This window comes from Corapipo altera, unplaced genomic scaffold (genome assembly GCF_003945725.1).
Source record: "Corapipo altera isolate COAL_440 unplaced genomic scaffold, ASM394572v1 347, whole genome shotgun sequence".
Classification (NCBI taxonomy): domain Eukaryota; kingdom Metazoa; phylum Chordata; class Aves; order Passeriformes; family Pipridae; genus Corapipo; species Corapipo altera.
Window position 1 is genome coordinate 68416 of NW_020885079.1, and position 14573 is coordinate 82988.

General features: G+C 63.4%; 2 protein-coding genes across 3 annotated transcripts; one reads left to right on the forward strand and one right to left on the reverse strand.

Annotated features, from left to right (window-relative positions):
- Window positions 1-748: 748 nt before the first annotated feature.
- Window positions 749-7971, forward strand: AEBP1 (AE binding protein 1). Its single transcript, XM_027669430.1, is given in 22 exon segments — window positions 749-843; window positions 845-975; window positions 1109-1540; window positions 1768-1839; window positions 2253-2324; window positions 2445-2531; window positions 3176-3289; window positions 3396-3485; window positions 3743-3829; window positions 3905-3976; window positions 4062-4171; window positions 4250-4389; window positions 4477-4561; window positions 4642-4786; window positions 4878-4966; window positions 5257-5380; window positions 5460-5656; window positions 6004-6183; window positions 6272-6611; window positions 6704-6843; window positions 6916-7015; window positions 7097-7971. Coding segments are annotated over 22 exon segments (3450 nt in total). The 3' UTR covers window positions 7645-7971.
- Window positions 7943-14554, reverse strand: POLD2 (DNA polymerase delta 2, accessory subunit). 2 transcript variants are annotated; one of them, XM_027669431.1, is made up of 11 exons: window positions 14435-14554; window positions 13581-13833; window positions 10929-11050; window positions 9938-10061; window positions 9746-9860; window positions 9404-9602; window positions 9216-9296; window positions 8739-8896; window positions 8493-8620; window positions 8318-8419; window positions 7943-8241 (listed from the first exon to the last, which is right to left on the reverse strand). In XM_027669431.1, the coding sequence occupies exons 2-11, from the start codon at window positions 13798-13800 to the stop codon at window positions 8084-8086; spliced, it is 1407 nt and encodes a 468-aa protein (XP_027525232.1). In that variant the 5' UTR covers window positions 13801-13833; window positions 14435-14554; the 3' UTR covers window positions 7943-8083. The 2 variants fall into 2 exon arrangements, with proteins under 2 accessions (XP_027525232.1, XP_027525233.1); XM_027669432.1 differs by having other exon boundaries at window positions 14379-14552.
- Window positions 14555-14573: the final 19 nt, after the last annotated feature.

Sequence of the window (14573 nt, forward strand, 5' to 3'; positions counted from 1 at the left end):
TGCAGGGGTTACAGGGGGTTCAGGGCTTACAGGGGTGCAGGGTGTGCCCTGTGCCTGCCTGCGCTGTGAGCACAGTGTCGGTGTCACTGCTGCGGGTGCAGCACCGGTGCCCAGCCCGGTGCCAGGCCTGAACCAGACGCTGCACGTGGGGCCACAGTGCCGGTGCCGTGTCGTGCTGGTCCCCACGCCGTGCCAGTGCTGATGCAATGCCAACCCCTGCAGTCCAGGGTGCCCACAGCGCCAGTACAGTGCTGTGCCCCAGTCAGTGCCGGTGTGGGCTCGAGACCGGTCCCAGGCAGTGCCAGCGCAGTGCAGCGCGGGTCCCCTCAGTGCCGGTATCACTTCAGTGCCAGTCCCGGTGCCAGTGCAGCGCGGGTCCGCGCCAGTGCCGGTGCCAGTGCCGGTGCCAGTGCCGGTGCCAGTGCCGGTACCAGTGCCGGTGCCAGGCAGCGCCAGTCCCGCGCGGTGCCAGTGCGCGTCCCCAGCAGTCTCGGACCCGGTGCGGTGCCAGTACAGCATGTGACCAGCGACAGTGGCAGTGCCGGTGCCCATCCCGTTCAGTGCCATCCGGGTGCCGTTCAGTGCCAGCGCCATCCCGGTGCCGGTATCATCCCGGTGCCGTCCCGGTGCCGAGTGGATCCCGGGGGCGCCGCCGCCGCTCGGAGCCGCCCCCGGCCGCAGCGCCGCCCCCAGCCCGCCCGCCCGGGGCTCTCGGGACTCTCGGGGCGCGGGGCCGGTGCGGAGCGCGATGGTCCCGGCGGGGCCGCCCCGCTCCTGCCTCCTGTTGACGGCCGCGCTGCTACCGCTGCTGCCGGTACCGGCACCGGGGGCCGCCCCGGGGCCCCCCCGCCCTCACCGACGCCGAGATCGAGGAGTTTCTGCGGGGCTTCCTCGGGCCCGGGGACGGCGGGGACCGGGACGGGCATGGCACCGAGCTGAGCTTCGGCACCGACCTCAGCATCGACACCGGCACCGGTGAGCGACCGGCACCGCCATCCCACGAAGAACGGGGGGAGGCGGGACGGGGGGGATTCCTCAGCCCGACCCCGCCGTCCCTCACCCCACCTCGGGGCGGCTGCCCCTCCTTTTCGCCCCCTCCCTCCCCCAGACTCCCCAGGGCCGCTGACGGAGCCTGAGAAACCCAGGAAGGGGAAGAAGGAAAAACCCCCTAAGCCTCCCAAGAAGCCCAAGGAGAGACCCCGGAGCCCCAAGAAGGACAAAAACAAGGACAGGGACCGGAGCAAGGGCAAACCCCAGAAGAAACCCAAGGAAAAGCCACCAAAAGGCTCTGAAAACCCCCCAAAAGGCTCAGAAAAAAACCCCAAAGGCTCTGAAAAACCTCCAAAAGGCTCCAAAAAGCCCAAGGAGAAGCCACCCAAGGCCACCAAACCCTCTGGCAAGAAGCCACCGGTGCCACCAAGCCTCCCCCCAGAGCCCCCCACCACCCCACAGCCCCTGCGGGGCAAGGATGATGAGGGGGCACCTGAGTTCCTGGAGCCTTCACACTACAAAGAGGAGGAAGAGGATGGAGGTGGCCGAGGTGAGTTTTGGGGGCATCCCTTGCTGTGGGTTGTGTTGGAGTGGTGGGTCTCAGCAAAGCAGAGCATCACCCCATGTCCTGCTCAGCTGCCCTAGTGGCTTTGTCCCCCTGGAGTCCCCCTCTCTGTCCCCCTAACCTTCCTCTTCCTGCTGTAGGACAGGGTAGATGAGGGGCATGCTGGGGCCCTGAGGGGCCCTGCCAACCCCTCACTCTGTCCCTGTCCCCAGGGGAGCTGGAGGAGCCACAGAGTGAGCGCTGGGGGTTGGGCCGGGAGGACTGGGACCCCAAGCCCCAACCAGGTGAGTGCCCAGCCCTCAGGGCCACCACCTGTCTTGGGGCCACCCCACTGCAACCCGGGGCCACCCCACTGCAACCCGGGGCCACCCCACTGCACCCCAGTGCGACCTCCCTGTCCCCAAATGTCACCTTCCTGCACCCCAATGCCATCTCCCAGCTCCCCAGGGCCACTCCCTTGCAACCTAGGGCCACCTCCCTATTCCCAGTTGCCACCTTCCTGCACCCCTATGTCACCTCCCTAATCCTTAGTGTCACTTCCCTGTGTCCCAGTGCTACCTCCCTGCATCCTGGTGCCACCTCCCTGAGTCCCAGTGCCACCACCTTGCACCCCAGGGCCACCTCCCTGCTCTCTGGTGTCCCCTTCCTGCACCCCAGTGCCACCTGTGCCACTTCCCCCCGTGTCCCCTCTCTGCAGAGCTTCCCGAGGAGCCGGAGCCCCCGACTCTGGACTACAACGAGCAGCTGGAGCGGGAGGACTACGAGGACTGTACGGTGCTGGGGTGTGGGTGGGGGGACCACCAGCGTCCCCTGGCCTGCAGGGAGGGATGGAGGGAATGTCCCCCCCCACCTCGCACCCCAAAGCCAGGGTCACCCTCTGTGTCCCCAGTCGAGTACATCCGGCGGCAGCAGAAGCCCCCCAAGCCCCCAAGCAGGAGGAGACCTGAGCGTGTCTGGCCCCAGCCTGAGGAGCCCCGTATGTGGGGGGACAGGGGGACACAGGGGCTGATACCACTCGGGGTGAGGTTGGGGGACAGTCCCTAGCCTTGGGGACACAGGGGAGCAGCATTTTGGGGCAGCCTGGAGCTGGGGTGGGCATGGGGTCAGCATAAAGGGTGTGGGGACCCCATAGGGGTGTGGGGGCACTTTAGGAGTCTGGAGATCTCTTGGTGGTTTGGGGGTGCCAGGGGATGTTGAGGGACATAGGGACCCCAAAGGGACATGGAGACTCCATAGGGACAGAGGGATCCCACAGAATCATAGGGGACCCCATAGGAACACAAGGAACCCTGCAGGGACATGGGGACCCTGTATGGGCATGGAGGACCCCACAGGGACACGGCATTCCCATTGGAGCATGGGGGACCCTCAGGGGGATGGTAGAGGTGTGGGGACCCCACAGGGGTGTGAAGATCTCTTGGGGGCATGGGTGGGATATAGGGGGATCCACTGGAGACATAGGGACCCCACAGGTACATGGGGCCCCCCACAGGGACATGGGGGTACCAGAGGGGCATGCTGATCCCGTGGGGACCCCATAGGGGCATGGAGAACCCCATGGGGGCATAGTGGACCCTGCAGGGACACAGGGACCCTATTGCCTCCTCATCCCCAGCACAGCCCCTTCCCCCCACCAGGAGAGCCAGAGGAGCCCCCCCCCACAGCCCCCCCTGCCTGGCCCAGTGACCGAAGGGGACTATGGTGAGGGCTTTGAGCCACCCGACTACGATGACCGTGAGTGACAGCCCGGGAGGGAGGGGGCACCCCAGGACCCCCCATCACCCCTGCCCCCCCACCAGCCCCAGAGGGGTGTCCCAGCCCCCACCCTGTGCCCCCCCAGTGACCTACGGGCTGTCCCCCCCGCCGAAGCTCCGCAAACATCCGGACAAGGGTGACGGGATGGAGACAGACGAGGAGAAAATCAGACCCTGTGAGAGGGGGGCGAGGGTGGTTGGAGGGATGGGCAGGGGCCGGGTGGGCCCATGGTGGGTGGCATGTCCCTATAGTTGGTGGCAGAGCCACAGGGAGGGTGGCATGTCCCTGTGGAGGGTGGCATGTCCCTGCAGTGGGTGACATGTCTGCATGGTGGGTGTCACATCCCTGGGGGGGGTGGCATGTTCCTGGAACTGGTGGCACATCCCTGGGATGGATGTCACATCCCTGGGGCGGGTGTCACCTCCCCAACAGCAAAGCCCAAGAAAGGCAACAGCAGCAAGGAGGAGGAGGAGGAGGAGGAGGAGTCCTGGGCAGAGGAGAAGGGCCAGGACCGCAAAGGTGGGTGCCAGTCCCCATCCCTGTCCCCCCACTCCCATCTCCATCCCTGCCCCTCTCACTGTGACCCTTTCCCAGGAAAAACCAAAAAACCAGGAGGGAAGAAGTGGGATCCAGATGAGGAATGGACCCCTCCGGCAGAGAAGACAAGTGAGTGTCCCCATTTCCAGAACTGACGGGGACACCCCGCTGTGGGGAGGATGCTCATCACTCCCCCTCCCCCCGCTGTCCCCAGGATGTCCCCCGATCGGGCTGGAGTCCCACCGCATCGAGGACGACCAGATCCTGGCCTCCTCCATGCTGCGCCACGGGCTGGGCGCCCAGCGTGGCCGCCTCAACATGCAGGTGAGGGTCACCCCTCCCACCCACCTGGGGCTGACAGTGACACCCCCATGCATGTCCCGCTCACTGTCCCCCCCCCAGGCGGGCACCAACGAGGACGATTTCTTCGACGGGGCGTGGTGTGCCGAGGATGACAGCCGGGCGCACTGGCTCGAGGTGGACACTCGCCGCATCACCATGTTCACCGGCGTCATCACCCAGGGGCGCGACTCCCAGATCCAGTACGGGGACATGGGGGTGGAGGTGGGGACACAGGCAGGGGGGAGTGGGGGGAGTGGGAGTCCCAACCTGTCCCTGTCCCCTTGCAGTGATGACTTTGTCACCAGCTTCTACGTGGGCTTCAGCAACGACAGCCAGCACTGGGTGATGTACAGCAATGGCTACGAGGAGATGGTGGGGACCCCAGACCAGGCTTGGGGGGGGGATATGGGGACAATGGCGACCCTCTCGAGTACATCTCCTCCCCTTGGCAGATGTTTTATGGCAATGTGGACAAGGACACTCCAGTGCTGAGTGAGTTCCCTGAGCCGATGGTGGCCCGGTACATCCGCATCTACCCCCAGCGCTGGAATGGGAGCCTCTGCCTGCGCCTCGAGGTCCTGGGGTGCCCCCTTTCCGGTAACAGTCACTCCGAAGCAGCCTGGGGGGCTATGGTGGGGTGGCAGCTCTCCAGCTATCCCCCACCACTGTGTCCCTGACCCCTCCACAGCCGTCAGCAGCTACTACACCCAGCAGAACGAGGTGACCTCCACAGACAACCTGGACTTCCGACACCACTCCTACAAGGACATGAGACAGGTGGGCACTGCTGGGGGGCAGATCCGCTGGGGGGTGGGATCCTCTATGGGGGGTGGGACACTCTGAACACATCCATGGGCTGGGATCCTCCATGGGGTAGACATGGCCATGGTTGTGGGATCCATCATGGTGGTGGAATCCTCTGTGGGGGTTGGATTCTCCATGGGGGTGGGCACCTCCTTGGGGGTGTGCGGCTTGGTGGGGGATGGGATCCTCCGTGGTGCTGGAATCCTCTATGGGGGGTGGTCTTATCCCCCCAAGTGCTGCCCCCATCTCCACCCGCCCTGCAGCTGATGAAGGTGGTGAACGAGGAATGTCCCACCATCACCCGCATCTACAACATCGGCAAGAGCTCACGGGGGCTGAAGATCTACGCCATGGAGATCTCTGACAGCCCGGGCGAGCATGAGACAGGTGGAGGGAGCGTGGGGGGTGCAGGGGGCCCCAGCTATGGTCCCAGGCATTGGCTGACCCTGCTCACCCCCTGCCCCAGGTGAGCCTGAGTTCCGGTACACGGCGGGGCTGCACGGGAATGAGGCCCTGGGCCGGGAGCTGCTGCTGCTGCTGATGCAGTTCCTGTGCAAGGAGTACCAAGACGGGAACCCCCGTGTGCGGGGCCTGGTCACTGACACCCGCATCCACCTCGTCCCTTCCCTCAACCCCGACGGCTACGAGCTGGCCCGCGAGGCGGTGAGGGGACAGCGGGGTGGGATGTGGGTGGTGGGATTGGCCGTGGGGCAGTGGGATGGGTCAGTGGAGCAGTGGGGTAGTGGGGATGGGATGTGGTGCAGTGGGATGAGATGGCAGAGTGGTAGAATGCTTCCCTCCCCTTGCAGCTCACTGCTGCCCTGGGCTGGTGGCAGGGCTCCAAGCTGGGCAACTGGGATGTCAGGGCAGGGGATGAGAGCTGGAATGGTGGGATGGGATGGTGGGGAGCTAGGATGGGATGGCAGAGTGGTGGAATGGGACAGGATGGCAGAGCAGGGTGGTAGGATGCAGCTCTCCTTGGGCTCACTGCTGTCCTGGGCCATCCACAGGGCTCTGAACTGGGCAACTGGGCACTGGGCCATTGGACAGAGGAGGGCTTTGACCTCTTTGAGAACTTTCCTGACCTGGCCTCAGCGCTGTGGGCAGCGGAGGAGAGGCGGCTGGTGCCCCACCAGTTCCCCAATCACCACATCCCCATCCCGGAGCACTACCTGGCTGAGGATGCGGCAGTGAGCACAGAGGGGGGTGTGGAGGTGGACAGGGAAGGGGAGGAGGTGACAGGGGGGTGACACTTCTCACCCTGTGCCCACCTCACAGGTGGCAGTGGAGACACGGGCTGTCATGGCATGGATGGACAAGAACCCCTTCGTGCTGGGAGCCAACCTGCAGGGCGGGGAGAAGCTGGTGTCCTTCCCCTTTGACACGGCCCGGCCCAGCCCCCCGACACCGGCAGCTGCTCCTCGCCCACTGGACTATGAGGATGAGCATCCCGAGCTGCAGGAGACGCCTGACCACGCTGTGTTCCGCTGGCTCGCCATCTCCTACGCCTCAGCACACCTCACCATGACTGAGACCTTCCGTGGGGGCTGCCACGCGCAGGACATGACTGACGCCATGGGCATCGTGCAGGGTGCCAAGTGGCACCCCCGGGCTGGCAGTAAGTTGGGGCTCATGGCACAGCTGCCCTGTGACCCTACTGCAGGAATGTGAGTGAGCGGCTGGCTGGGCACATGTCCGTGTGTCTTGCAGGCATGAATGACTTCAGCTACCTGCACACCAACTGCCTGGAGCTGTCTGTCTACCTGGGCTGCGACAAGTTCCCCCACGAGAGTGAGCTGCAGCAGGAGTGGGAGAACAACAAGGAGTCGCTGCTCACCTTCATGGAGCAGGTATGCGCTGGGACACTGTCACGGCCGCCCCACCTGCCCCACACGGTTTTGCTCATCCCTTTCCTCACCCAGGTCCATCGTGGAATCAAGGGCATAGTGACGGACCAGCAGGGAGAGCCCATTGCCAACGCCACCATCATGGTGGGGGGCATCAACCACAACATCAAAACAGGTAGGGGGCTATGAAATGTGGGCAGGCTGCTGGCAGCCCTGCACCACCTCTGTCCCACCTGGCTGCCCTCTGTAATCACAGCCAGCGGTGGGGACTACTGGCGCATCCTGAACCCGGGTGAGTACCGTGTGTCGGCGCGGGCCGAGGGCTACAATCCCAGCATCAAGACCTGCCACGTCCTCTATGACATCGGGGCCACCCAGTGCAATTTTGTCCTGTCCCGCTCCAACTGGAAGCGCATCCGGGAGATCATGGCCATGAACGGGAACCGGCCGATCCGCCTCGTGGTGCCCGGCCGGCCCATGACACCCCGTGAGCGCCTGCGCCTGCGGATGCGCCTCCGGCACCGCATGCGGTTGCGGGAGCAGCTGCGGCTGCGGCGTCTCAATGCCACAACCACCAGTGGCCCCACAGCCCCACCGGCCACCACGGCCCTGCCCTTCCCCTTCAGCAGCACAGCCTACACGCCCTGGAGCCAGGAGCCGCCCACGGCCGGCACCTGGGAGATGGACACCGAGACAGAGGTGGTCACCGAGCTGGTGACAGAGATGGAGGGCTGGGAGCTGGGCACAGGGACAATGCAGCCTCTCACCACAGCTGAGACCTACACAGTGAACTTTGGGGACTAGGGATGCTCAGGCCTTTGCTCTGCTTCAAGCGACGGTCGGATGCCCCAGCATCCACTTCCAACATCTTCCCTGAGCCTGGGCAGCTGCTCCCAGTGGGCTCCAGCCCCTCACCTCGCTACATCCCTGGACTGAGTGCGTTGGCCTTCACAGCTGGGCGCTGTCAGGGACATGCTACCCCATCCCTCGGGGCTGGGCAGTGCCAGCTCACTGTCCCTGTCCCAGTGGCATGGCAGGGGTGGTCCCGCTCGCCAGGGCAGGGCCCACAGAGGCGGGCACAGCCCCTCTCCCATCCACACAGTTTTGTTACACAAATAAATCAAGTTATATTGGTATGAGCATTTTGTCCTTCCAGTGCCCCCCTCCCAGAGGACAGACAAGGGCGGTCGGTGCCAGGACCCCCTGAGGGGTGGGGGCAATGAAGTCCATGCCCTCCCTGTGGTCAGTGCCCAACTTCCATGTCCCCGTCCTCATCCTCGTCCCCAAAGCCGGAGAAGGTGATGGGCTGGCAGGTGAGGTCGCGCAGGTTGACAAGGCAGGCGGTCTGCGTGGTGCTGAAGTCGGGCACTGTCACCAGCAGCACCCGCTGCCCCTCTGCCCCTGTGAACACAGGTGGGTGTCAGGTGGAGGAGCCCCCCGGCACCTCCCAGCCCCCCACAAGGATCTGCAGGAGCACCTCGGAGCAGTTTGGACTGGAAGCGGGGTGCGTTCCCACAGAAGTAGACGTGAGGGCACTCGGTGAGGATGAACGGGTCCGATTTGTAAAATGGGTAACAGCCTGGGGGGGATGAGAATTAGGGGGGGACCTGCAACCCTGGGGAGGGCAACATCCCCCCCAGCCCTTGTTCTACCTAGGGTGTCTGGGGCTGTGGGGCTGATGTGTCCTGCCAGCAGTGTCCACTCCAGGATCTCCAGGTAGTCATCCATGCTGCTGTATTTGAAGATGTCACTGACATTTTGTCCTGATGTCCCCAAAAACCTATATTTTTGGGGTAAGAAGGGGAGATTTAGATGCTGGACATGCTCAGACATGCTCTGCAGTGCTATGCTGCTGACAGCTGTCACCAGATCTGTGGTGGCACACTAGCTTTGTTTACCTGACACCATCCAGGTTGGCCTGGTAGGGGTTGGTGACGAGGTGCAGCGTGGCATAGGGGCTGGCCAGGGGCAGCATGCAGCGGTGCAGTGGTTGCTGTGGCAGCGTGTAGTTGGTGGGGTCGAACTCCCCGGGCATCACATCCACGGGCACCGAGGTCTGCGGGCAGAGCAGGGATCAACAGGGCAGCCAAAATGCCCTCTGAGGGGGCTCAGAGCAAAGCCCTGGTGTCACTCCTGCCCCTTTCCCACAGGACACTCCACTTGGCTTCACCATGGAGGCCAGATCCTGAGAGAAGGATTTGGAGTTGGGTTTTGTGCTCCCTCTCTCTAGGGGGTGCTCAAAGGGAAGGTGGGTGCTGGGGAAGGGGGTTTGCCACCCCACACCCTGGGATGATAGCAGTGCTGCTCCCCTGCCTCAGGAACTAGGCTCCCTCACCCAGAGGAACCCAATTCCCTGGCCAACCCCGAGCACTCACACAGAGCTGCAGCAGGATCTCATCCAGCATCTTCACGGCCTCCACGCTCGCTGCCTGAGTCTTCTTGGTCAGGTACTTGGCCTGGGTGAGCAGGGAGACAGTGAAGAACAACCCCTTGTGCCCTCTGCCGCCTCCCCACATCATCCCAGCGCCTCGGAAGCTCTGTGAGCCCCCCCCCCCCGCTGTACCTTGTTGATGGTGTCCCGGCTCTGCGTGTTCTGGCTCAGCAGGTTCCCTGCCAGGATGACTCGGGAGATGTGGGCAGCACAGCTTTGCTCGCCCTCGGCGCCCAGCTGCCCTGTCACCACGTCCACCAGCAGCTGGGTGCTCAGCAGGGCCTCCCCACTCCCACTGCCCAGTCCCAGCCCTGAGGCCAGCAGCGCAAACCTGGATGGATGGAGAGGCTTGGGCAGCATGCCATGCTCCCAAACTAAGGGGCATCAGAGAGCCGGGGCAGGGGGCACAACCCCCTCCACTAGCCCTCTTGGCAGGGCAGGAACACAGTGCCAGCCCCGCTCCTGCTGACTCACCGGTCAGAGGTGGGCCCGTTCCAGGGCAGGGGTGGTGGCAAGTCAGCGAAGCAGTGATCCTCTACCAGGAACCTGCCATCGTCCTGCTCGGAGCCGTACACGGCCACGATGGTCCCTGGGGCAGAGTGGGCAGTCAGCCCTGGTCAGCACCCGTGGGGTGGGTCCCACAGTGGAGCCACCGCTGGCCCTTACCTGTCACCAGCCTCTGCACATCGATGGCTCCTTCCAGCTTAATCCGCTGCAGCTCATCCTCCAGGATCAGCTCGTCTGAGGGCTGGATGTACTTGGGCAGGGGCGGCTGAGGCACCAGGTTGTGCTGCAGGGTGGGCAGGGACAGCTCTGACAGCCTCAGCGAGGACCAGTGGTCCCCAGGGACCTTTTCCTGCTCCAGGCCCCCCCACCAGCATGGCCAACACTCCAGCTGGAGGCCCTGGCAGCTGGAGTCCCCCCGGATGGGCAGGTTTCACTCAGCGCTTCCCTGCAGCATCCTGAACGTGAGCCCCACCCAAGGAGGAAGCAGCTCAGATGGGTGGTGGGAGCTTTAAACTTCCCAACGTGAGCTGGCTGGGAGGAGACAGGCCCCTGGCACTGCATAGGGATGCCAGAGCTTCCCTGACACTCCCCTCATCCCCCTCCCCTGTTGGCAGGGAAAGGGGGTTGTATTACCAACCCCTTGGATCCAAACTCTCCAAAGGCTGGAAAATCATCACTGAGTGAGGGTGGTGGCAAACAGGGGGAAACAGCTTCAGATGGACAAAGGGTGGATTTGGATTAGATACGGGCAAGGAATTCTTCCTTGTGAGAATGGTGAGACGTTGGCACAGGCTGCCGAGAAAAGCTGTGGATGCCCCATCCTTGGAAGTGTTCCAGGCCAGGCTGGATGAGGTTCAGAGCAACCTAGTCTAGTGAAAGGTGTTCCTGCCCATGGATGAGCTTTAAGGTCTCTCCCAACCCAACCCATTCCATGATTCCATAAGCACCACACACAGAAACATGCTGGCACCAAGAAATGCCAGCAAGCTGGCATCCAGAAACACAGCAGGCACAGCCCACCTACCCAGCTGCAATCCCTGCCAGTTCCCTGGCCACAGTGAGCACGGGGAGCTCCCACATGTGCTGGCACATCCCCCGAGCTGTGTGGAGGAGGTGGAGGGGGTGCATCAGGGGAGTGTCCCTCCATTACCTCCTCGCTGATCTCCTGCAGGATGGAGGGCTGGAGCTGCATGGCCTTGAAGAGCGTCCCCACCACGCAGCACTTCTCGCCCACCTGCAGCTCCGACAGCTTCCGCAGCACGACATCGTTCCCTGCGGAGCAATGGGGGTCAGTGGCCTTGGGGTGATGGGGGCATGACACAGGGCTGGGGGGAGCAGCTGGAACGGCCCCAGCGCCGAGGCCAGCGAGAAGCAGCGGGAATGTTGGGAAGCCTCCTGCTTTTCCTCGAGGCACAGTGCCGAGAGGACATGTGTGGGCCAGATGGGGCCAAGGAGCATACCAGAGCCTGCAGGCATTTCCTCTGCACTGGAGGGGAAAGCTGGGTCATGACACGGGCTGGGAGACCGACAGCTCCTTGGGACAGTGTGTTTAGGTCCCAGGAACAGCTCTGCCCAGGAAGGGTCCAGGATGTGATGATCCTGCCCTTGGGCATGGGGGGGTTGGTGTTCCTGCTCCCCATCCAGGACATGATCCAAACATCCTACTTGGAGCTGACAGGTAGATCACTCACCACTCCCAAACCTGACCTCTGCCAGGGCCAGACCCTCAACGTCAGATACCTGCTGGAATTCAGGATCCCCATCACAGCCAGGGAAGATCCTGGCATGCTGACAGGACCTTGGGCTTTAGGCAGGGATCCACAGGGGATCTGGGCTGGAGGAACCAGCACAAGCCTCAGGAGCTGCAAGGAGCTCTGTGGCTGAGGAGCAAAAATCTCCCTCACCACAAACTGAGCCTAAAATTTCTCACCCCACCCCCAGGGACCCAGATGTGTCCCAGCCCCATCTGGTATGTGGGACTGTCATTCCCAGTTTAAACCAGCCTGTGAAGCCCATCTCAAGCCTTGGGCCCTGGACAGGGGGGACCAGCTCCTGGGCTCCTCTCCCAAAACAACACTGCCCGTGGTGGCTCCCCATCCTTTCTGGATGACATCTCCCCTCCCAGAAATCTCCCTTTGCCCATCACGTGCTGCTGAACATGACTCCTGTCCTGGGGAGAGCACCCCGCTACCAACCCTGGCACCCCAGGCTGGAAACATGGATTCCCGAGCCCAGGAATGCAAACACTCCGAGTCAGAACAAAAATCAATCCTATTGGAAGTTTCTTATTCTTGGCTTGGACCCCTCAAAATGTGTGTTCAGGGGGAGGGAGGTTGTGCTCTCCTGATTTTTGCCTGCAGGTGCTTCCTGCTTGGAGACAAACGCCTGAAATCTGGTCCCATCCTAGGAGTGTGGGAGGGGGAACTTTACAAACCCCTGGGTCCTGTCACACTTGGCAAAGGCCAAGGAATGACATCTGCTGTTGGACCAGTGCTGGCTTTGCCTCCCCTTGGCTCCACGGGGATGGAGAGAGCAGGAGAACAGGAGTCCGGCCCAAAAGCCTCCACCAAAAGGGTTTTTGCCCATAGAAGGGCAAAGCTGAGGGAAATTCGATCTCAGACGTGCCCAGGCGGGGGGGGTGAGGGGGGCAGAGCCGCGGCATTGCTTCATCCCGCGGACGGAAACTCTGAGTGTGAGGGTCCCACCCACGGACCACAAGCCCCCCTGGGCCAGGAAATGGCCCCCCTGGCAAAACCAGCCCTTCTCACCCAGCTGCACCCCCCTTACCCCACTTCCTGGCCAGGGTCCCCCACCCCCACCCCCACCCAGACAAACCTCACACTCAACTCCAGCTCCCGAAAGTGCCCGAAAAAGAGTCAGGGCCCCCCTGCACACATTCCCTTCTATCTCTGATGGGGAAGGCAGTTCGTCCTAAGGTCAGAACTCCAGGTGGGAGCTGCAGTAGGAAGTCCCTGGATGATCCCATCATTGCAGTGCATCCCAGAGCTGGGGGGCTGAGCTGTTTGGGGTGGGCTCTGCCAACACGTTCCCTGCCAAGAGTGTAAAACGCTGCTGGAGACTAGGACAACTGGGCAAATGGGGGCTTCTCACATTGCAGGAAGGTTGCGGGTGGATCCCAACCTGGCAGGGATGGATCTCCCCCACTGCAGGGATGGCTGCTTCACCTCCACAAGGATGGATTTTCCCTGGTAGGGATGGATTCCCTCAGAGGGATTGATCCCCCTCCCCCCCATCAGGGATGGATTCCCCATCCAGTCTGGGATGCCTGCAGGGTACATCCAGCCTGAGGATGAGAATACTCATGCACTTTTGGACTCAGATATAAATCTGGTAAACTGGAGGTAAAATCCTAATACAGCTCCACAGGTGCTTTTCTGCCAAGGCCACCCATGTCCCCAAGTGCCACATCCACAAGTCAGTTAAATTCCCCCAGGGATGGGGACTCCACCACTGCCCTGGGCAGCTGTGCCAGGGCTGGACAGCCCTTTCCATGAAGGAATTTCCCCAGTATCCAACCTGACCTTCCCTGGCACAGCTTGAGGCTGTTTCCTCTCCTCCTGTCCCTTGTTCCCTGGGAGCAGAGCCTGACCCCCCCTGGCTCCCCCCTCCTGTCAGGGAGTTGCAGAGCCAGAAGGTCCCCCCTGAGCCTCCTTCTCTCCAGGCTGAGCCCCCCACAGCTCTCTCAGCTGCTCCTGCTGCTCCAGCCCCTTCCCTGGACATGCTGCAGCCCCCCGGTGTGTTTCCTGGGCAGGGTACTGACGAGCAGGGTGCCCCAGCTCACCCCAGCGGCCCCGCGCGCGGCGCTCCAGCGTTGGGCGCATGCCGGCGAGGCGCACGGCGTACACGTGCGCGTACTGGCGGCTGAAGCTGCGCTCGCCCGGCCGGAACGGCCCCGAGCAGTCCGAGTAGCCCAGCACTGGCACCCTGGGGAACGTGGGGGGCTCGGCTGAGGGGGGGCCCAGTAGCCCCTGCGCTGTGGGCGCCGCCCGCTCTGAGAACATGGCCTGGAGTCCACGGGGGGTCTAACGGCACCTCTAGAAAACAAACGGGGTGAATTTGGGATCACCGTCACCCCAAGACACCACAGGCTCCCCCAACCCCCAAAACACAAACCATGTCCTAGTCTGACCCTCCCTCCACACGCTGCACCCCTTCAGCCTCCCTTCCTTCCCTCCCCAGGTCATCCCCGAACTCATCCCGGTGCCAGGACCATCCCACCTCCTCCTAAAATCCACACCCCCGCAGCAAGACACCTGAAGCCCCCTCCAAATGCACCCTGGCCCCTGAAGCCGCCCCGCCTCCCCCCCCCCAAATGGATCCGGAGCACTGCACAGCCCCCGGGACACCCCCTGGCACCAGCGCCCCCCAGGACAGCCCCTACACACTCCCCCCGGCACAAAGAGCCCCCAGGGCCCCCCGTGGCTCCAGGGCCCCTGAGGTACCAGTGCTCCCCCAAGACAACTCCGAACATACTCCTCTTGGCACGACCCCCGGCCGCGGCACTGTGACCCCCCCCGCACACGTCCCTGGTACCAGGGACCCTCCGAGGACACCACAGCCCCCCCCCAGCCAACCGAACCTCCTTAACCAGGGTTCCCCGGCCCCCAAACGGGGGGGGTCCCGCCGTGCACGTACGGGGTCAGAAGTCAGAAGTCAAGGGTCGGGGGTCGCCGCCGGCACCGGGACCCGCCATGGGGGGGCGGGGCCGGGAAAAGGCGCGAACGCCCCAAACCCGGAAGTAGCGTGACCACATGAAGGAAGTGACATCTGCGAT